The 24,052-nt window shown below is 38.7% G+C and overlaps 1 protein-coding gene across 4 annotated transcripts in view; it reads left to right on the top strand.

Annotated features, from left to right (window-relative positions):
- The window catches only part of SLC39A12 (solute carrier family 39 (zinc transporter), member 12), a 107,688-nt gene that overhangs the window by 5,421 nt on the left and 78,215 nt on the right, over nt 1-24,052 (top strand). For all 4 annotated transcript variants that reach the window (XM_011968901.1, XM_011968900.1, XM_011968902.1 and 1 more), the window contains 4 exons: nt 4,476-4,757; nt 8,468-8,675; nt 18,924-19,096; nt 22,344-22,515. In XM_011968901.1, coding sequence (XP_011824291.1) covers nt 4,476-4,757; nt 8,468-8,675; nt 18,924-19,096; nt 22,344-22,515 — 835 coding nt within the window. The remainder of the gene's footprint in view (nt 1-4,475; nt 4,758-8,467; nt 8,676-18,923; nt 19,097-22,343; nt 22,516-24,052) is intronic.

Here is a 24,052-nt window from a genome sequence, read left to right as displayed (position 1 = left end):
AGTTCTTAGATTTCTATAATATAAGATTTACCCATTACTCAAAATCAAATGTTAAATACCTTTCAGTCTAAAACCCTAGAGTTTATCCTGGAGGCCTGACAGCTGTCTTACTGATGTAGGAGAAGATAGCTACCATGTTGCTTTTTGTCCACTGAGTCCCTCACCTGGTGAAGATCATAAGCAAAGTTTAATTTCAAGGTTGGGGAAGGCCATGTGATGCGGCGACAGGGTGTGGTGGACCATTACTACCAAGTATCCTAGTAGCCTGTTTAGCTTGTAAGGGGAGCCTCTCCTTGCATTTTAATCAGTCTTTTCCCAAAGTTTATTTCCTTATAAAGTCATTAAAACTAATTCCCAGAATCTCTGAGGTTTTTTTCCCCTCCTTAAACCTTATTCCCCCACCTGACAAGATTAAAAGGAAAATCAATGGATTATTCCTGAATGAGTCCATTCTTCTTAAACAAAGAATTGCTTCACCAGAGAAGGCAGCCTTGGACAGATACTGATGCCTGTGGGGTGGCAGTATTTGCAACATTTTGCTAAACATCCTCTCCCAAACACAACTGAGCCAACTTCTAAAAACATTAACAACAAAACAAATCTAGTGGTGATGAACTGAAAATTCCAGCTCTGTCCTCATCCAACAGTCCCAGTAGTGTGCTTTTCGTCATATCTATGTCCAGGGGAGGAATTCTTATTTTATGTTAGCTTTTCTGAGGCTTCCACCTGTATTCTTTCCTCAAGCCACCGCCTTCTGTATTAAAATACATTCTTCAAGATTCAAATATTATAAATGGGAGAAAGGTTTCCAGCCCATGGTCATTTGATTCACAATTAAGTTTTAGTGTAGCAGGCCTCAAAAAATCAAAGCAAATGTGACACAACACCTGTGCATTCAAGGTTACCAAAATCTCTGTTCAGACAAAAGATGCTTCTACAACTGTTTCAAGCTTCCCAAAGCTAGAAACCAATTGTACCTTCCATATTGTATACCTTTTATACACAGTTCTGGAATGCCTACCCACACGATTACATGCGGACCCTGCTCTCTGCTGTTCCGTGCCATGGATTCCAATTCCAACCCTGGAAAGGTACATGGCAAAGACATTGAGGAAGAGTGATGCATGGACAGGAGTCTCCGCATCTCAGATGGGTTGAAATGTGGCCACATGTTCTGTCATGTGCTCATACACCAAGCCTTGCCACATGGTTGTGGTCTCATGGCCTCATGAGCATGCTACTCCTTGCATTGTAGACATAGACACTCTTCTTACTACCTACCCAGCCCCATCAAACAACCTGAGCAGCACTTGAAAGTATAACATAAACTCATTCCATGCTCTGGTTGTACCATATCCTTGTTCTTATTGATGTTAGGCTTGGACCAATCTCTTAGCCACCTAACTGACCTCTACTCCCATCAAATAGGAGGGAGAGAAAATTACTGGTTGAGGGGTTGCCCATCAAGTACGTCAATGGGTCCACAGCCTGTGTTCTCCATGGCACAAAAGGAAGGAATAAAAGAATGGGTCCTGTTCTTGGAAGAGCAGGAATTGTGACTAACAATGCTCTCCACCATTAGCTGTGTAGCTTTGGGCAAGTTTCTTACCACTTTAGTCTTGGTTTTCACATATTCTATGGGTAAACTTTTCTCATGAAGAAAGATGTAACTCATATGTTCTTTGCAATATCCTTGCATACTATACACAAATGTATGCATTAATTCGTTGTGCATTAAATAATTGAGTAACTGGTCTTCTAGTTGCTTTATATTATAAAAATCAAATATTTAGAAATATTTGGTGGCTTATTACATAGGCTGGAGACATTTTGTTTCTCACACTTAATAAAATAGGTTTCTTATTACTAAAAAATTCATTACTTTGGGCATTTTTCAGAACCAATTAGATTATACAGCAAGGAATAACTGAATGTAAAAGGTACTCTGCACATTGCTGGACACATGGCTACCAGCAAATTGTAGTTAATGGTACCAATAGTTTAGTTTCAGGAGGTTATTTGGTACAGAGAATAGCTTTATTACACTTTTATTTCAATGGATTCGCCTTTTGGGTCTTGGTGTCAGCCTTGCCATCAGCTACCAAGGTGTGGACTTTTCTTCTGGGTTACTTAGGGAACAGAAAATGGATGCCGAGGTTTTAGAAGTGGAGCCTAATATCCACATTGAGAGTTGGTCTTCATGGAACCCCTGGGTCCCCTCTGTTTGAGTACTTGACCCCCTGCAGTTGGGTTCATGAGGGATTAAAGTCTGTGTGGTTTTATGAAGAATGTGATTATGCTTTGATTTGGAGATGGATGACATTTGTTTCTTCCTGACTCAGATGATTACATAGCAGATGCTACACAGTGGGTTGTACAGCAGACCTGAAATTAGAACCCCCAAAACTTCCACTTCAAAGAAGACTAGATTAAAATATATTGTAGTACAATATCCCCACCATAGCACAAATCTGTCTGGGAGTCAGGACAGGCGTTTCTCAATGCTTTCACTCTGTGGCTGTGTCCTGGGGCTGCTTCTCAGATCCTGTGAGAATCCTCAGGAGTTCCCCAACTGTCTCTGAAGAAAGGCAGCTTCCCTCTTGCTGAGAAAGCTTCTGGTACACGATTCCTGTGTCTTTTTCTCACTGTCCCACAACACTTATCCAAATCCCTTATGCCACATAAACTTCTCAGATTGCAGGAGCTGGGCATGTGCTTGTGGTTTGTGAAACCAATAAGGCAGCACAGTGCAGGGGAGGAAAGACTTTTCCTCTAACATCTTAAATTCTGTAGCTGGGGCTTGTGAACTAAATGGACAAAAGATGGATTAACAGGAGAAAAAGCACACATATTTTATTTGATGTTAATATTTTTATGTGGAATAGGGGCATCATAAAGAAAGTGAAAACTCCAAAGAAGTGGTTAGACCCAGGGGGTTATAAACCATTTAAACATAGAGTAATAAATTGTGGGGATCTGACAAGAGTCAGAAAAAAAGTGAATTTGGACTAGAGATGGTAAATTGTGGGAAAGTGACTAGGAAATATATATGGGAAACCAAATTTCTTTTTTTTAACAATTATACCAATGGAGGATTATTTTAGCAAGGTTCATTTGTATACGTTCATCTCAGCATTAACTCCCCATCTCCAGTGATAAGAATGTTCTCCTCTTCCTGATACAGCAAGGATACCTTTCTCATGGGAAACTTATGCCCCGCTTTTAGATAGTAAGGGGCAGGGCAGAGAATCCTTCCCGTGCCTGCTGTTTCTCAGTTGCCTTCAGCTCAAAATAATCAATATGCTATGGTGGCATATTTTGGGGCAGTATGTTCTGATTCCCTTCAACAAAATCATTTTTGGCAATTTCCCTAAATAGGCTAGAAGAGGGGCAGATGGAAGTCATTTGTAAAATTTTTACACCTCTTAAGTGCCAGATATCATGCTATATGCTGAGGATAGAACTATGCAAAAAGCAGACAAAATCTACTCTTCATGGACCACTGGTTCTCATAGAGAAGAGAGAGAATAAACAAGTAAACAAAGCAATTTTACAATACGAGTGCTATGAAGAAAAATTTTTAAATGATGTATTCCAGAATTGTGCTGTCCAGCACAGTAATCACTAGCCTGCATGTAACTGTTGGGCGCTTGATTCGTGGCTCATCCAAACTGAGATGTGCTAGTAAGCATAAAATGCACACCAGTTTTCAAAGACTGTTCAAGAAGAAAAATATAAAATATCTTTAATTTTAAAAATTTAGATTACATGGTGAAATAATTTAATCTTGGTACATAAGGTTAAAATATTACAAAAGTTACTTTTAGCTGTTTCTTTTTACTTTTTAAAATCTTGCTGCTAAAGAACTTCAAATGACATATGTGACTCATATTTGCGGTGTGACTTGTATTTCTATCAGATAGTTCTGTACTAGGGAACGCAGGTTGGGAATCTTTAGGAAGGTGTTGTGAGAGGGTGACATTTTAGCCTGAAACCTGAAGAATGAGGGGAACAAGGAGACCTGGAAGATTGTGGGAAAGAACTTGGTGAAATTGACATAAAATCACAGGGGCAGAAGTTAAGTGAGGTGCTGGACTAAGGCTAAGAGAAGGAAGGGTAGAGTAGACAGGAGCCAGAACAAAAAGAAGATTGCCAGGAGTTTGGATTTTGTTCTAAAAGCAAATGGGCATCACTTTAAAAGCCAAAGAATAATCTGTTTTACACAGGCAACAGGTCAACAACTTGTGGCCACCCTAGTTGGAGTCAGGAATACTTCTTAGTGGAAAAAGAGGGTTCCATGGAAGGGCATCATTGTTATATGGGAGTCCAACTCTTTGAATCTGGCTATTGATCCTGCCTGCTTTTCCTTTCTATTTATAAAATGATAAGTAACAAAGACCCTGGTGGTCATTAGTGTTGTGGAACTATTTGCTAAGTTTTGTTTCTCTTGTTGCTGTCATTGTTTTCTTCCACAGTGCTTTGAACCAGATGCACTATTACTAATAGCTGGAGGAAATTTTGAAGATCAGCTTAGAGAAGAAGTAGTCCAGAGAGTTTCTCTTCTCCTTCTCTATTACATTATTCATCAGGAAGAGATCTGTTCTTCAAAGCTCAACATGAGTAATAAAGAGTATAAATTTTACCTACACAGCCTACTGAGCCTCAGGCAGGATGAAGACTCCTCTTTCCTTTCACAGAATGAGACAGAAGATATCTTGGCTTTCACCAGGCAGTACTTTGACACTTCTCAAAGCCAGGTAAGAAGGCAAAATGGCTAACTGGTTCTGCTACTGAGATACAGTCCTAGAGCCTTATTGTTTGTTCCTTATTTATTTCAAAGACATTCAAGAACTTCTAAGGGAGGTAAGTATTTGTGGGTTTTGGTTATGAGATGTTAAATGACATAATTTAAAATTCCAGGTCCAAAAGAGGAAATGTAATGACTAATTGGAAGAGGAGTTTTTGCCAGAAGTTGGGTGGGTGGACAGGCACTCCAGGTGAAACGGCAGCTGTCTTCTCCTGGGTCCCTCTGAGTACTCAAATCAGTGTGACCCCAAGGCATTTTGACCAATTTCCAAGGACTGAGCTGTAGTGGTGGAGAGCAATGTTTCTTTTTGCCTTGCCTTCTGGCTGGGAAAGGAGAAGGCAGAGACATTTTGAAAGATAAATTATCATTAGTTCTTTCACTGAAGAAGCAGCTTGCAAAAAGCATTACTCATGGTTGCCAGCCCTAGATGGTATCCCTTTGTGGCTTTTGACTTGTACTGCCTGTGTAGAGGGTCTATTCAAATACCTCTCCTCTCTCCCAGCTCCCACCTGGTCTCCGTTGCCTTCATTACTATTCTAGCAAAACTGGCCTTTCAGTTAGGTTTTTGCTTTCTGGTTTGCAGTGAGAAATCTCAGCAGATAAAGTTCTCTGAACATAAGGTTTATTTAAGTCACTTTTTTTTTTTTTTAAGAATTAATTAAGAAGCCATTACTACATTTTGAAGAGTATGGGGAAATCATTTTTTTCTTGAATTATTCATAAACATGTATAGACAAATTTAGTTCTTGCTCTCAATTCTGGCATTCTGCAGCTTAACAACCAGCAAACATATCCTCCAATTTTCTGTAAATATGTTTAATTTCTTTTATTGGTAGAGCAAATGGAGAAGCTGTTTGCTAAGGACTTTGTGAATATCACATCCGTAGCTCTAATCCTATTAATTTCAAAATTTGAACATATTTTTATTCCTATTTTCATTTTAGGAAAAGGGATTCCTAGGCCCAGTGCAGTGGTTCATACCTGTAATCCCAACACTTTGGGAGGCTGAGGCAAGAGGATCACTTGAGGCCACGAGTTTGAGATCAGCCTAGGCAACATAGCAAGACCTTGTCTCTACAAAAATAGAATTTAAAAAATTAGCTGGATGTGGTGGCATGAGCTGGTAGTCCAGCTACTCAGGAGGCTAAGGTGGGAGGATAGCTTGTGCCTAGGAGTTTAAGGTTACAATGAGCTATGACTGTGTCACTATACTCTACCCTGGGCAACAGAATGGGACCCTATCTCTAAAAGGAAAAAAAAAAAAAAAAAAAAAAAAAAGAAGGAAAAAAAAAAGAAAAGAAAAGAAAAAGGGGTTCTTTTACAGAACTGTTTTCTACTCAAACCAGGAGTTATGCCTACATATAATTTCTTCAGTGCAACATCTATATAATCCAAGTTTGATTCAAATTCACTGCTAAGATTTTAATCCTACCCATTAATGCCTTTTGATGGAGACGAAATGGAAACAGCACTTAAAAGGTGGTGTGGTGTGTATTTCCAGGTTTCTGGTTATCCTACACAGACTGCAAATACCCAGGCTTCTGAGTATTTCTGAGATCAAACAGCCCCAGAACAGAATAAATCAGTAGTATATCTAGAACTCCTTTTTCCAGCTAGTTTCAGTCATTAAGGGTTGAACAGCCTTTGTCATTAAGACTTGAACACCTGCTGAGTCATAACCCTTTGCTAGGCCTCAGACCTGTGAACACCTGGATGACATCACTGTCTCTAGTTCCTGGGAAGGGTCCGTGAGCTCATCCAACTAGGCTAGGATTCTCTAGGAAGTCAATCAGTCCAGACTTTGCAGGAGGCTTTTGGCACTTCACCACATCAGCTGTTCTTTCTCACTAGATGGCGTGAGGTCAGATGAGGTTCTGGCTCACCAGGCCCATCATTACTTGAATCTCCAGATCTTGGTCTGCACGGTACCCAGCTTCCACAGATCAAGTCACTAATGGCTGCTCCAAGTGGGCCTCAGCCAGATCCCCAAGAGAATCAACTTGATACCCTAATCCAGGCAAGCTCCCCAAATGGCTCAAAAGCAATATCTCTCCATTCCTTCAATCTCTTTTGTCCAAACCTGTCTGTGTTTTATCTTCCTGACTCAATCTCTCAATGTTCCCACCTCTTGAATTCTCTCCACTGTTGGCTGATTCCATGGTAAATGAACAGGGATCTCTCCCTAGTGTTCTCGTAGCCCTGCCTACTGCATGGAGGCCGAGTGTTCATGCAAAGGACTTCAGGGATTGGAACAATGGTTGGAATTCTCTTTTATCCTCAATGGTGTTTTGAGACCGTTGTTCTTTCACAACCTGCATGAAACATTCATGCTTCTTTGAGGTTCAAACTCTGTTATTTCAACTTGTTCTTTTCACCCATGGAACTTCTGGCTACTTCTCCAAATTTATCAAAATTTTGGTAACTGACTCTTAGCCTTCCACTCTGCTCTGGACCATGGTTATAAATATGCTCCTGCCAAGCTCTTCAATTACAGACTTTAAAAAAAAATAAGTTCAATGGGCACTTTTTCTCCTTGTCCTAAGTCATTAGAATGCAACCTTGACATGATAACCTTCCCTTGATCTCTCTTTTGATGAATTTATTTTCTCTTTCACTTCGTATGAAATGGGTTTAGTACAGCACCTGGTACATTGTAGGCACTCAAATGTCTAAATGGGAATATGAATGGGATATAAAGCAAAATTAGAGCTTCTAAGATGCTTATAATTTAATGGAGGAAAATTGATATACACATTTAAAAAGGTCCGATGTCCTCTGGGAGTTCAAAGAACATGGACAGTGTGCTAGGTCTGATGTGCAATGAGCACACATTGACCTTGGGACCAGAGGCAGATGAGAAGCAGAGGGGCCCTGTGATGACACAAGGCAGCAGAGCCTATGTGGAGTCAGGGTAGGGAATGTCGGCTGGAAAATCATTCTCCTGCAGGTTGCACTGAAAGCCAGGAGAGAGTAACAACCCACCGGTTTTAAGGATGTTAAACAATAAGAGCAGGAGATCCCCTTGGAGAAAACACATCTTTAAGAGGATAGTGAGGCTGGGTGTGGTGACTCAAGCACTTGACACTTTGGGAGGCCAAGGCAGGTGGATCACCTGAGGTCAGGAGTTTGAGATCAACCTGGCCAACATAGTGAAATAGTATCTCTGCTAAAAATATAAAAATTAGCCAGACATGGTGGCAGGCATCACCTGTAATCCCAGCTACTTGGAAGACTGAGGCAGCAGAATTGCTTGAACCTGGGAGGCGGAGGTTGCAGTGAGCCCAGATTGTGCCACCGCACTCCAGCCTGGGCAACAAGAGCTAAACTCGGAAAAAAAAAAAAAAAAAAAAAAAAAAAACAAAGAAAGAAGAAAGAAAGAAGAAAAAAAGAAAAAGAGGATAGTGAGGAAGACTGCATAAATAAGGACCAGTGGGATGAGAGTTAGAACATTCAGTGCCATAATAGATAAACACGCAATTTCCAAATTGAGTTGTTTCTGAGACAGGAGAAAGATGATAGTCATATTCCTCCAAATGATTCCATTTTCTTTTAGACAAACTATTCCTTATCTTTTTGGGGGGGGGTGGAAATTTCAGAGATGTTCGAATCAAAATAACTTCAGAAGTTACAGTTTTCTCTTTATTTTGTATCTGATTTCAGTGTATGGAAACCAAAACACTGCAGAAAAAATCTGGAATAGTGAGCAGTGAAGGTGCTAATGAAAATACACTTCCTCAGTTGGCAGCCACGATCATTACTTTGTCCCTTCAGGGTGTTTGTCTGGGACAAGGAAACTTGCCTTCCCCAGACTACTTTACAGAGTATATTTTCAGTTCCTTGAATCGTACACATACCCTCCGCCTATCAGGTAAGGATGTTTTCACGAATTTAACTTCCAAGTCACACCTACTAAGTAAACTATGCCAAAAACAAAGGCCGAAGCTCTTGATGACTGAATTCGTTCAGGTATGTTTAAATACGATTTTTATTGAGTCATAAAGCCAGACAGCTTAGGTGGACTTTCAAGGCAAGTGTGCGATGAAAGGTATGTGGTGATGAGGCAAAAGCATGGACTTGGCCTATTTCTAAGTGATTGGAGTTGTGGATGTAGAGGGAGGCGGAGATTTTATGATCTGCCATAAATGCTAACTGAATAGTTTCTTATTTGGGATGTAATGCTGGGCCAGGCCTAACAAACTGTCGGGTAGAATGAAAGAATAGTATTCCAAATTGTGCAAGACATTTGGCAGCAGTTTCCTTGCAATCAGGAAAGTCATTTAATTTCAGACAGAAGTAATGTGAAATAGCCATTCTTGCTGCATTCGTGACTACCTGGTTTTGGGGGCTCCAGGATGAAATGGGATGTCAGAACTGGAATTAGAATGTGTGTTTTGCACATTTCTTTGTACTTGACAAGGCAGTAAAAATGAAATGGCTAATTCTTAAAATATACATCAAAACGCCCCTGAGATGGATTTTTTGTTGTTGTTGTTGTTTTTAGAGACAGGGTCTCATTCTGTTGCCCAGGCTCAAGTGCAGTGGTGGGACCATAGTTCACTGTAACCTCCCACTCCTGAGCAAGCCTCCCACTTCAGCCTCCTGAGTAGCTGAAACTACAGGTGTGTGTCACCATGCGCAGCTAGTTTTCTTATTTTTTGTAGAGACAGGAGTCTCACTATGTTGTCCAGGCTGATCTCTGATTCCTGGCCTCAAGTGATCTGCCTGCCTTGGCCCTCTGAAGTGCTGGGACTACAGGAGTGTGCTACTGTGCCCAGTTGGATTTTTTTTTTAAGCACCTCATTATCATGAGTAAAAAATTGATAACGATTCCTTAATATAAAAAATTCAGGCTGGGTGCAGTGGCTCACGCCTGTAATCCCAGCACTTTGGAGGCTGAGGCGGGTGGATCACTTGAGGTCAGGAGTTTGAGATCAGCCTGGCCAACATGATGAAACCTCCATCTCTACTAAAAACACATACAAAAAATTAGCCAGGTGTGGTAGCACGTGCCTGTAGTCCCAGTTACTCCAGAGGCAGAGGCTGGAGAATTGCTTGAACCCAGGAGGCAGAGGTTGCACTGAGTCGAGATTGAGCCACTGCACTCCAGCCTGCAAGACAGAGCAAGACTCCATCTCAAAAAAAAAAAAAAAAATTCAATCACTGTTCATATTTTCATAATTTTTAAAAAATTATTTTTATTGAATTATGATCAAAATAAAGTCCATAAAATGCAAATTGTTGGTATATCCCTTAGGTTTCTTTTATGCATGTCACACTTCTTCCATCTTTTCTATTTTGTTGCGAGTTTTTTTGGTTGAAAAACAAAGGGGGTTGATTTCCATCTGGAGTTTGCTGATTGCAGTCCTAGTCATCTATCACGCATTTCTATTCACTGTGTTTCTTGCGTAGGGGCTGTTATATGTAGAGACTTGATAAGGTTGCTTAGCTGTTTTATGTTAGTACCTTCCATTAGAAAGCATATAGCATCTGGTCATCTCTTTTTCAGAAGTTATAAGCTATTGATGATAGTTGCCTAGACTGATTAATTATTTAGGGCTTATAAAATGGTGATCTTCTAATTCTCATTTCTTCCTTTCTAGTGTAATAATCTTATAATAGAAAACTTCCTCTCCTCGCTACTTCATTTTATTGAGATTCTTAAGGGTAGTTAAATATAAATTCTTGACACTTTAATTTGGCCATGCATTCTTCAAAAGAGAACAATTCGCTTTTAAAAATATTAATTTCCCTCACATAGATTGTGGGCATTTGTTGTTATGTTTATACCTATGCCTTTAACATTCTTTTTGCTCTCTTAAATGAGGTCCTCTTTCATCTATCTTCTAGTTGATCTTTGTTTGTGTGTGTGTGTATATACATATATATGTTTCTAATTTTTATAGGTTAATTTTATAACCTGATTCATGATTATTTTTGTATTGATTTTTAGGAGTTTCAGATATTTAATTTCTCTAAATACATATAGTTTTGCCTATTTTTATTTCCAATTCTCATGCTTTTATTTACTTTCTCATCTAATTGCATGGTTAATAATCTCAATATAATGTTAAATAGTAGTGGGGATGATCTGCATCCTTATTGTGTTTCTGACTTTGAAAGAGAAGCCTGTAATATTTTCTCATTAAGTTTAGAGAACAAATGAGAAAAATATATTTATAGAGTCTTTCATATTAACCCACATTTTTACATCTCCAGTGCTGGTCATTTCTTTCAGTGGACTTAATCAAAATGGGAACTTTACCCAAGTGGTAAATTTGAGTCATTTCTTTTCAGCCTAAAGAACTTCATTTTGTATTTCTTACAAGGCAAGTCTGCTAGCAATAAATTTTCTCATTCATCGTATATATGCGAATGGCTTTTTTTAAACCTTCAATTTGAAGGATTATTTTGCTAGACATAAAATTCTTGATCTTTTTTTCTTTTTCTTTTTTCAAATTTTTGTGGGTACATAGTAGGTGTATATCTTTATGGGGTACATGAAATGTTTTGCTACAGGCATGCAATGTGTGATAATGACATCATAGAGAATGGCATATCCATCCCTTCAAGCATTTATTGTTTGTGTTACCAATAGTCCAATTATATTCTTAGTTATTTTAATATTAATATTTACAATCAAGTTATTATTGACTATAGTTACCATGCTGTGCTATCAAATAACATCTTATTCTTTCTAATTAATTTTGTTCTGCCCATTAACTGGCCCCCTCCCGCAAGTACATTTCCCAACCTCTGGAAACCATCTTTCTATTCTCTATGTCCATGAGTTGAATTGTTTTGATTTTTAGATCCCACAAATAAGTGAGAACATGCAATGTTTGTCTTTCTCTACTTGGCTTAACATAGTGATCTCCAGTTTCATCCATGTTGTTGCAAATGACTTGATCCCATTCTTTTTTTATGGCTGAATGGTATTCCACTGTGTATATGTACCAAATTTTCTTTATCCATTCATCTGTTGATGGACACTTAAGTTGCTTCCAGATCTTAGGTATCATGAACAGTGCTGCAACAAACATGGGAGTGCAGATATCTCTTCAATATACTAAATGCTTTCTTTTGGGTATATACCCAGCAGTGGGATTCTTGGTCATATGATCATCATGGTCATTCAGTATGATACTAGCTGTGGGTCTAATGTATCTAGTTTTTATTATGTTGAGATATGTTCCTTCTATACCCCATTTTTTACAGTTTTTATCATGAAAGGATGTTGAATTTCATCAAATGGTTTTTCAGTATCAATTGAAATGATCGTATGATTTTTGTTCTTTATTTTGTTAATGTGATGTATTACGTTGACTGATTTTCATATGTTGAACCAACCTTGCATCCTAGCTAGGGGATAAATCCCACTTAGTCATTATGAATTATCTTTTTAATGGATTGTTGAATTCAATTTGCTAGTATTTTGTTGAAGATTTTTGCATCAATATTCATCAGAGATATTGGCCTGCCCCTCCCCTCCCCTCTCCTTCCCTTCCCTTCCTGTTGTGTCTTTGTCTGGTTTGGCTATTAGGGCAATACTGGCCTCATGGAATGAGTTCAGAAGTACTCCCTCCTCCTCTATTTTTTGGAATAGTTTGAATAGAATTGGTATTAGTTCTTCTTAAATGTTTGGTAGAATTCAGCAGTGAAGCTACTGTGTCCTAGGCTTTCCTTTACAGGGAGACTTTTTATTATGGCTTTAATCTCATCACTTGTTATTGGACTGTTCAGGTTTTGGATTTCTTCCTGGTTTAATCATGGTAGGTTGTATGTGTCTAGGAATTTGTTCATTTCTTCTAGATTTTTCCAATGTATTGGCATATGGTTACTCATAGTAGCCATTAATGGTCTTTTGAATTTCTGCAGTATCAGTTATAATGTCTCTTTTTTCATCTCTGATTTTATTTATTTGGATCTTCTCTCTTATTTTCTTAGTCTGCCGAAAGGCTTGTCAATGTTCTTTAACTTTTCACGAAACCAACTTTTTGTTTCATTGATCTTTTGTATTGTTTTCTTCATTTCAAATTCATTTACTTCTGCTCTGATCTTTTTTATTTCTTTGCTTCTACTAATTTTAGGTTTGGCTTGCTCTTGCTGCTCTAGTTCTTTAAGATGCATTATTAGATTGTTAATTTGAAATCTTTCGTCTTTTTCAGTGTAGGCACTTACAGCTATAAACTTTCCTCTTAATACCACTTTTGTTGTATCTCATAGGTTTTGGTATGTTGTGTTTCCATTATCATTTGTTTCAAGACATTTTTCTATTTCTTTGTTAATTTATTCATTGACCCATTGGTCATTCAGGAGCATATTGCTTAATTTCCATATATTTGCATAGTTTTCAAAAATTCCTCCTGTTTTTGATTTCTAGTTTTATTTCATTGTGGTCAGAGAAGATGCTTGATATTATTTCAATTTTTAAAAAATACTTTGAGACTTGTTTTGTGACCTAATATATGGTCTGTCCTTGAGAATGACCCATGTGCTGAAGAGAAGAATGTGCATTCTGCAGCCATTGGATGAAATGTTCTGTAAATATATATTAGATCCATTTGGTCATATAGTGCAGATTAAGTTTAATGTTACTTTGTTGATTTTCTGTCTGGAAGATCTGTCTAATGCTGACAGTGGGGTGTTGAAGTCTCCAGCTGTTATTGTACTGTGGCCTATGTCTCTCTGTAGCTCTAATAATATTTGCTTTATATATCTGGGTGCCCCAGTGTTGGGTGCATATATATTTAAAATAATTAAGTCCTCTTACTGGATCGACACTTTTATCATTATATAGTGACTTTTCTCCCTTCTTACAGTCTTTGTCTTGAAATCTATTTTGTCTGGTATAAGGATAGTGACTCCTGCTTTTTTTTTTTTTTTTTTTTTTGGTTTCCATTGGCATGGAATATCTTTTTCCATCCCTTTATTTTTAGTCTATATGTGTATTTATAGGTGAAGTGTGTTTCTTATAGGCAATAGATCAATGGGTCTTATTTTTTTTAATCCATTCTGCCAGTCTATATCTTTTGATTGGAGAGTTTAGTTCATTTACATTCAGTGTTATTATTGGTAAGTGAGGACTCACTCCTGCCATTTTGTTATTTGTTTTCTGGTCATTGTCTTTCCTTCCTTTCTTCCTTTAGTGAAGGTGATTTTCCCTGGTTATATGATTTAGTTTCTTGCTTTTAGGTTTTGTGTAACCATGGTATGTTTTCTGTTTGAAGTTACCATGAGATTTGCAAATACTATCCTATAATCCATTATTTTAAACTTACAGAAACTTAGCACTGTTTGTATAAACAAAAACCAAGAAAAAAGAAAATTAATAAAAACTCTACACCTTAATTTTGTCCCCCAACTTTTAAACTTTTTGTTGTTTATATCACATTGTGCTGTCTATGTCTTGAAGAGTTGTTATAGTTATTGCATTTCATTGGTTTATCATTTAGTCTTTCTACTTAGGATAGGAGTAGTTTACACAACAGTTACAGTGTTATAGTATTCTGGGTTTTTCTGTGTACTTACTAGTGAGTTTTGTACCTTCAGGTGATTATTATTATTCATGAACATCCATTTCTTTCTGATTGAAATATTCCCTTAAGCATTTCTTATAGGACCGGTCTAGAATTAATAAAATTCCCCAGCTTTTGCTTGTCTAGGAAAATCTTTATTTCTCCTTCATGTTTAACGAATATTTTCACAGGATATACTATTCTAGGGTAACAGTTTTCTTCCTTCAGCACTTTAAATATGTTATGCCACTATCTCCTGGCCTGTAAGACTTCCACTGAAAAGTCTGCTGTCAGACATATTGGAGTTCCGTTGTACATTTGTTTCTTTTCTCCTGCTTTTAGGATCCTTTCTTTATCTTTGATCTTTGGTAGTTTGCTTATTAAATGCCTTGAGGTAGTCGTCTTTGGGTCAGATCTGCTTGCTGTTCTATAACCTTCTTGTACTTGGATATTGATGTCTTTCTTTAGGGTTGGAAAGTTCTCTGTTATTATCCCTTTGAATAAACTGTCTAACCCTATCTCTCTCCCTATCTCCTCTTTGAGGTCAATAACTCAGATATTCCCCTCTGAGGCTATTTCCTAGATTCAGTAGTTGTGCTTTTTTTTTTTTTTATTCTTCTGTCTCCTCGGACTGTGTATTTTCAAATAGCCTGTCTGCAAGCTTACTATTTTTTTCTTCCACTTGATCAGTTCTGCTATTAAGACTCTGATGAATTCTTCAGTATGCCAGTTGCACTTTTTAGCTCCAGAATTTTTAAAATTATTTTTTAACTATTTAATATTTTAAAATATTTTATTTTAAATTATTGGATTCTTTTAAATTATTTCAATCTTTGTTAAATTTATCTGAATTCTGAGTTCCTTCTCTGTGTTACCTTAAATTTCATTGAGTTTCCTCAAAACAGCCATTTTGAATTCTCTATCTGAAAAGTCACATATCTCTGTTTCTCCAGAATTGTTCCCTGGTGCCTTATTTAATTCATTTGGTGAAGTAATTTTTTCCTGGAATATCTTGATACTTGTAGATATTTGTTTGTGTCTGGGCATTGAAGAGTTAGGTGTTTATTGTAGTCATCACTGTCTGGATTTGTCTGTATCCACTGTTCTTGGGAAGGCTTTCCAGATAGTCCGAAGGACTTAGGTGTATGATCTATGCTGTATCTGCTTTAGGATGCAGATCTGCTGTATCTGCACCCCAAACCCTGTAACACTGTAGTTCTTGCAGACTCATACAGGTATCACCCTGATGGTCCTGGACAAGATGGAGAATTCTTTGGATTACCGGGCACAGACTCTTGTTCTCTTCCCTTTCTAAGCAAATGGAGTCTCTCACTCTCTGTTCTGAGCCACCTGAAACTGAGAGTGGACTGACACAAGCACCACTGTGCCCACCACCACTATGACCACACTGGGTCAGCACAGCACTGGGTCTCACCCAAGGCCCACTGTAACCACTCCCTGGCTATGTTTGCTCAAGGCCTTGGGACTCTACAATCAGCAGGTGGTGAAGCCAGCCAGGTTTGTGCTCCACTCTTGAGTTACAAGTTACCCCAGTTCCCCGGCAAGGTCCAGAGGTGCCATACAGGAGCCAGGATCTAGAGTCAAAAACCTTAGAAGTCTACCTGGTGTTCTACTGTATTGCAGCTGAACTGGCACTCAGATCACAAGATGTAGTCCTTCTTACTTTTCCCTCCGCTTTACGAAGGCAGAGGAGCCTTACCCTGTGGCCAACACCACCGCAGGTCCATGGGGAGGGCTGCCAGACTACCACCAATGTTCCCTTAAGGCCCAAGGGCTCTTGAATCAACTTCTGGTGAATGCTGCCTGGCCCTTGGACTTATGCTTCAAGTCAGTGGACTCCCCTAGGCCCAGGACAGGTCCAGAAATCCCATCCAAGAGCCAAATCCTGGAATCTGGGACCGCCCCCCTGGCTCTAAGAGTCTGTTTGGTGCTCTAACACACTGTGGCTCAGCTGATATCTGAAGACAGCAAATCTCAGAGCCTCACCCAAGGCCCTTGACATAGTACTTGAGTATCACTGCTGGTTGTTTAAGGTCCAAGTGCTCTTCAGTTAGCAAGTGACAAATCCTGCCAGGACTGGGTCCTTCCCTTCAAAGAAGCAGGTTCCTTTCTGGCCCAGGGAATGTTTAGAAATATTGTCTGAGAGCTAGGACCTGAAAACAGGACCTTGCAACTCTAGCAACTCTAACCACAGCCCCATCCTGCTGCTGTGGCTGAGCTGGTATCCAAGATGCAATACAGAGTCCTCCCCACTCTTTCCTCTCCTTTCCTTATGTGGGAGTAAGAAGTCTCTTTTGGGATGATGAGCTGCGCAGCCTGGGGTTAGGAAAGGGATAATGCCAGCATTGTCCTGGCTGGTGTCTCTGTAGGTCATGTGCCGCACTCCCCAAGTCCAGTGTCTCTGGGTCCAGTACAGAACTAGGACTCACGTAAAAGTTGCCGTCCTTGTGGCCTAGACTGCCTTTCAAGTTTATTAGCACCCCAGAGCACTTTAGCCTGAGGTGGCAAGGCTTGTGGGGGAAGTCAGGTTCTAACTGCTAAGATCAGGGGATCCCCTCTGGCTATGGCTGGTTTAAATGCTTCCTCCATAGGCGGATGTCAGCTGAGTTTGGTCCTGTTTTCCTTTCTGCTATAACAGGACAGCATTGAGTTCAATGCCTCACAATTGCTGTGCCCTCCCACTGTCAGTGCCCAGAGATGCTCTCTGCACCACACTGCTGCTGCCAGAGATGCAAGACTGTTTTTTCTACCTCTCCAGTGCCTGTTTCAGTAATACGAAGTTAAAACCAGACACTATGAGGGCTCACCTGAATTTTAGTTTTTATGAAGGTGCTTTTCTTGTGTAAATGTTTGTTAAATTGGTGTCCTTGTGGGGAGGTGATTGGTGGAGCCTTCTATTCTGCCATCTTGCTCTGTCTCCTCCAGTTTTTTTCTTTAACTCTTTGAATATATCATTTCACTACCTTCTGGTCCCCATTATTTAGATGGGAAGTCAGCCATTAACTATAGTCATGTTCCCATGTAGGTGATGAGTCATTTTCTTTTGCTGCTTTCAAGATTTTATCTTCTGTTGTAGTTGTTGATTTTTGTTTTTGTTTTTGTTTTTTTTTGAGATGGATTCTCACTCTGTTGCCCAGGTTAGAAGTGCAGTGGTGCCATTTCAGCTCACTGCAACCTCCACCCACTGGGTTCAAGCGATTCTCTTGCCTCAGCTTCCTGAGTAGCTTGGATTACAGGTGCCTGCCACCAAGCTTGGTTAATTTTTGTATTTTTTTTTTTTTCAGTAGAGAGGGGGTTTCACCATGTTGGCCTGGCTGGTCTTGAACTCCTGATCTCAGGTGATCCACCCGCCTCAGCCTCCCAAAGTGCTGGGATCACAAGCATGAGCCACCAGGCCAGGACTCAAGATTTTGTCTTTGACTTTCAGCAGTTTGACTGGGTGTGAATCTTTTTGTATTTATCTTACTTGGTGTTTGATATGCTTCTTGAGCATGTATGTTCAGGCTTTTATATCAGATTTTATATCAGATTTTGAAAGTTTTGGCCATTATTTCCTCCAATATTTTTTCTAATCCTTTCTCTTTCTCCTTTCTCTGACTGCCAATATGTATACATTGGTACACTTGCTCTTGTTTCAGGTATCTGACACTTGTTCTTTTTCTTTTTTCTTTCTGTTCTTTAGAATGAATTATTTCTGTTAATCTATACTCATGTTCAGTGATTTGTTTCTTCTGCCCTCTCAAATATGCTGTTGAGTTCCTCTAGTAAACTTTTTGTTTCACTTATTGTCTCAATATTCTTCAACACCAGAATTTTCATTTGGACGTTTATATAATTTAGATTTCCTTATTAAAAATTGCTATTAATTGATTTATTATTGTCAAACTTTCCTTTAATTCTTTAAATATAATTTCCTTTAGTTCCTTAAACATAATAGCTCCTTCAAAGTCTGTATTTGCTGGTTCCAACATCTGGAAATACTGAGATGTATTTATTGACTGCTTTTTATTTCTATCACTGTTGATAACATTTAGGAAAATTCCATTTTAATCATAAGTAAGAAGATGTATAAATCCATATAAATTTACTATTATATTTATTTCTTCTTTGTACAAATTATTTTTTAAAAGCCTAGAGCTATACTGAGGGAAACTAATCTGCGATCTTTAAACTGACTGCCATACTATAGTTGCATTAGAAAACAAGATCTAGTTTGTTTCTAGAGTCTTTTATCCCTTTCACGACTTTTCTCTCTTTTGCATATACACTTAAAAGGAAAACAATTTGATTGACTTGACTAAAGTAATAATTAATCTACGATGGATGTATAATGCCTCCAGGGAATAATTTCCTAAGGATTAGGCCAGTTTCATCTTTAATTTACATTTTTATAGAAAAAGAAAATACTTGACTCAATGGAAGGCATTTTCATTGGTGGAAATGTCCATTCCATCATCTCTAGGGCTTAAAAATGATAAGAATTCTTTGTAAGGGAATATCTATGCTGTAGCTATGTGACATTGTGACTATTCTGAACTTATCTATTCTATGTGACACCAGATTTTATATGAAATTTCTAGAACTCGACCAACTCCTCAACACTCTCTGGACCAGAAGTACTTGTATCAAAAAGGATAAAATCCATCAACTTCAAAGGAAACAAAACAGCATAATAACCCCTGATCAGGACTATTCTAATTTCTCTTCATCCATGGACGAAGAGTCTGAGGATGGCCCAATTTCCTGGGATCAGGTATTGCCATTGTTTCTCTTATGCAAGTATTTGCTACTGTCAAAGGAAGCCCAGCTGTGAAAGTTTTACTAGAGTTGTAGAAAACTTAAAGAATATTGTGTATTATCATGGAAAGTAAAAATATTCTAGTTCCACACGTAGTTACGGTTTTCTTTCTCTAAAAGTGTATCTCTGTAGACATAAAAACAAAGCCAAAGTATATAGGGGAATGAAATATATTGCTTTTTCTTCCCTTGAGTTCAGATCAAATGAATTAATAATTAATTCAGAAAACATATTGAGCATTTTATGCACACCACTAATCATCCTGGGCATGAGAGATACAATGTTGAACAAAAATAGGCACGTATTTTTGCTATTACGTATCTTAAAAGTTAATTTCTGTTACTTCTGCCATGTATAAAAGGCATCTGTTGAAGCCGACTCTTTCAAACTCATGTTTACTGTATTCAACTGCAGGTGACAAGAGTTGATTTCCTTTTTAATCCATGTTTTTGAAGTTTCCTTAATTAGGGCCAACTCTCAGGAAGACAGCAAATAGGGTCTCTTCGTGGAGATCTTATTTGAATAAAGAAAAAAGGTTATTTCTTAAAATTTTGGGGTTACTTAAGGCATGCATCTTCTAAGAATGCTGATAATCATTTTCTGTGCAAAACAAACACAATCTCTTCTCCAATAATTCTTCTCTATTCCAATACATGTCTTTCACTGTGATTCCTGATGGGGTTCTAATGTGGGACACCAGATTTGAGGACTCTGCCTATATTATTAGGTCAATGGTTTTCCAAGGGTTGTGCCTAGGCCAGCAGCAGCAGCATCACCTGGGAACTTGTTGGAAATGTACATCCTCAGGCCCCAACCCGGAATCTACTGAATCATAAACCCCAAGAGTAGTGTCCAGAACTGTGTCTTTTAACAAGCCCTGCAAGTAATTCTCAAAACTAAAGATTAGAAACCACTGCTTTTGAATATGTTGGTAAAGCTTCCATAGAAATCTGATAACATCAACACAAGTACAAACATATTTCAAAGTTACAGAGGAAGGAATAAAGATATTTTAAAGATTATTGCCTGCATAATCTAAATATTCGTTTTCTTTTTTAAAAATAGGTCATGTTCAAAATTTTATAGAACATAATGAGTCCCCAGTAAGGACATTTATGTTAGTGATTTCAGAAGAAACTTACTTAATGACCTAAATGGCACAAGAGCAGCAAGCGAAGATTAAGGGCACAGAAGTTTGTGATAGAATAAACTTACTCTGTGAGAAGGTATTCTAAAACTAGAAACTATTCAACTTCTTGACAACAAACTGCAGGAAGGTGCATAGTATTCTCTTCTTGTTTCTTTCTCCATTCCTTTATTCACCAGTCAGGCATTTTCTGATAGGAATTGTATTATGAAACTATCATCAAAAGTTTGTTGCCAGTGTCCTTTTATTTTTGTCAATATTATTGATGATGAAATAATTAAATTCTGTCAATAACAAGTGGTGCAAAAGACAATCTTGTCTTTGGCGTACATTATTTTGATAAAGGGAAAAAACCCAAAAAGTTTAGCTTTCTGTGGATGCTTTTTGTAGCAGAAACTTTCTGGAGTTCTTGCCCAATCCCTTACTGAGAAATGCCTTCCTCACCCACAGGAGTGAGGTTGGCACCCATGTTTGAACATCTTTATTCCATTTCCTACTACTTGGGCAAAACCGATTGAACTAAATGGACTCCTGACCCCAAGAGATACCATCTGCGGCTTTGCTGAATCATCAGATCTCTCTCAGGACTTAGAGATGCAGCATTCTTGGGCTCTTGGAGTGAAAAGTCACTTTAGAGTTGGGGCTTATATGGCCGTGAGTTTACGAGAGAGGGCCAAACTGTGAAAGGAAATAGATCTATGGAGAGGGAAACAGGAACAAGAAAATACTTGGCTCAGGGAGGGAGTGGAGGGCGGGGGCGGGAAGAAGGTTGTGGGCAGAGATCATGCATCTTTGGTTTCCCAGCTTCAAGTTGTCATTCCTTATGAAGTGTGGGCATTCTTTCAGTCCCTGGATTCTTTGAGACCATCTGTGCTTTTCTAATACAATCCCCTCTTGATTTTCTGATTTCAGTGGGTTCTGTTCCATGCACCCAAACATTTCCTGATCAAGATAAAACTTTTTATCCATGAAATCATCTCTAAAGATTTTTATGTGGGGGAAAAAGACAAACAGCAACTGTGTCATCATTATTTACAGATTAGCAAAGTGCCTTTATTAAAACATCTCTAAATTATACAGCGTGGCACACCAACTCAGCTTTGCAAACCACTGATTTTTAAAACAATACCTTACTGATCGCAACTAAAGATCACAAAGACATTGCATCAGGGTCTTATTTCAATAGAAAACATCCATTTGTGAGAGCGAAACTACATACCACTCTCATTCACCTATTAAAACTTCTAAATTGTAATTTTTGACAATGTCAACCTTTATTCTGAGATGGACAAATGTCTTGTGGCCATTTTTAGAGACTGTGGCATTTGTTCTTTACTTATTCTTCTCTCTCATAAATATGCCTATACAGTATGAAAACAAATTGTACAGATTTAGGTAAAAATTAGTAAAGTCAGTAAGAAATAATGATGTTTTCAACTCTGTGTGTGTGTGTGTGTGTGTGTGTGTGTGTGTGTGTGAGTGAAGAAGGGATGCCAATTGAGAGAGGTAGCTATATCATTTGGTATTTACACAGCAGCTGGTTGACATAGCTTTACTTTCAAAAATTTTACCGTTACTTTTAGGACTTCTGAAAGTACATGTTTCCTACACAGGCTGACTAAATCAAACAGTATTAAAGACAGTGACCTCATTACCATAGGACTTCTGTTTATTGTATGAAGTCTTTGTTAACACAAATCTATCCTCATTGAAAAAGAACAAAAACATCAAAGTATCCTAAAGCTGCTGGTTAGAACACCACTCAACACATTGTAAAACACAATGTGTCTTTCTAGGAAAGAAAAAGTGTGCAAAACTCATACGAAATAATGCTCAGAATGAAAATGAGATATTGCAGACTTTGGTCAGAGATTTAAAATATCCTTAGGAATCACATGTAGCTGAAAGTTTGCAGGGAAACACGTGTCATACTGGTTTCATGTGTGTGTTCTAGCCATTCCATCTAGAATTCACTCCTCAAGAATGACAACTGGTGGAGAATCTAGTTTAAATATGCTGAGATTAGTAACAATGTTATATGTTTTCCTCACACAGACTTGCTTCTCTGCTAGGCAGCTGGTGGAGATATTTCTACAGAAGAGCCTCTCACCCATTTCTAAGGAGGACTTTAAGCAAATGAGTCCAGGGATCATCCAGCAACTCCTCAGCTGCTCCTGCCACTTGCCCAAGGACCAACAAGCAAAGCTGCCACCCACCACTCTGGAGAGTAAGTTCTAGATCTTCCTTCAGAAAGTTGATGTGCACAATGTATGCAATAATAATAGTAAACGCAGGATACTTATCATATACCAGGCACAGTTCTAAACATTTTACATTTATCAACTCATTTAATCCTCCTAACAATGCTACAAGGTAGATATTATTCCCATTTTACAGATGAGGAAATTGAGGCACAGAGTGATTAAGTGACTTTCCCAAGGACACACAGCTGGGAGGTGATGGAGCTGCCATTCAAACCTAGGCAAGCTGGCCCTGGAGTCTGTGTTTCTAACCACAATACATACTACTCTTCAATGAATATTTTATATTTGCATATGGTTTATATGAATTAATTATGCCTTCTATAGTTGACTCAATCGTGGATCAACATAAAAGGCCATAGTTGAGAGGTGGCGTGGTAAAAGAGAAAGCAATAGCATTGGAATCTGGAACACAGAACTGAGTCACGCCTTCTTTCCTCAGATACTTCGTGATCTTAAGCAATTTCTCCCCAAGATGGTTTCTTTTCCAGCCCAGTAGAAAGCAGTGATATCCTATAGGGCTGCCTTTCTCACATCATGGCATGTATAAAAAATGAAAACACATTATGAGAAACCAAAGCTCAGTGGGCTGCTGTGGGATGAAGGTGACCCATCCAGGGAGATACCAGCCTCCCAGACGTAGCTGTCAGTCCCAGGAAGGCAAGGGATCATTATGTGCAGTTACCTGTATCCCACTGAGTCATTGCAAGAGGTGAGATCTCTCTGAGGGCTTCACTGGGTACCCGTGAGGTTCAAATGGGATAACGTGCACAAAAATGTCTTCAGTAAATTTAAAGCTCTGTATATTTAAAAGACCAAAAAAAAAAAAAAATGGTAGTCCGAGAACAATCCATGTTATCTAGTAAAAATGTGACAAGTAACTTACCATTGATATGAGGGCCTTAGATACATTATTTTCTCAGAGCTGTGTTTCTTTCTCTTTGAGATAACCTGCAATACCAATCATAGCTGAGCTGTTCAGCTACCCACCTCTAACTCACAGTGGATTCTGTAACATCAAGAGGCTTAATTGAAAATGTTAGGTGAACAAAAACATGCCAGGCCTAAATATCTAAGATTCCACATTCACTAAGAGAAAAAGAGCTTCATTAATAGTGAGCAGCTAAATAACTCAGCACTTGGTGGTCATTCAGTGAGGCTCAGAACACGGATGAAGACAGCACGGTGGCACCTAGGAGCATCCCTGGGCATGTTGACATTCCTACCACCTGGCTTGGGGCTGGAATGTATAGGCTGCTCGGAAAAGGGTTTTGAAATTAAGACCTATGAAAAAAGTTGTATCTCCTCTTGAATGAACTTCTAGACACTTCTTGGGAATACTCTTCCTGGGAAACATCCCAACATGTCACACTCACTAAATAATCCAGAAAGGGGCCGGGCGCGGTGGCTCACGCCTGTAATCCCAGCACTTCGTGAGGCCGAGGCAGTCGGATCACGAGGTCAGGAGATTGAGACCATCCTGGTTTATGCGGTGAAACCCCA

The sequence above is a fragment of the Mandrillus leucophaeus genome, unplaced genomic scaffold, assembly GCF_000951045.1.
Source record: "Mandrillus leucophaeus isolate KB7577 unplaced genomic scaffold, Mleu.le_1.0 Scaffold863, whole genome shotgun sequence".
Lineage (NCBI taxonomy): Eukaryota > Metazoa > Chordata > Mammalia > Primates > Cercopithecidae > Mandrillus > Mandrillus leucophaeus.
Note: the sequence above shows the minus strand (reverse complement) of the source record. Positions and strands in the feature narration are given on the sequence as shown.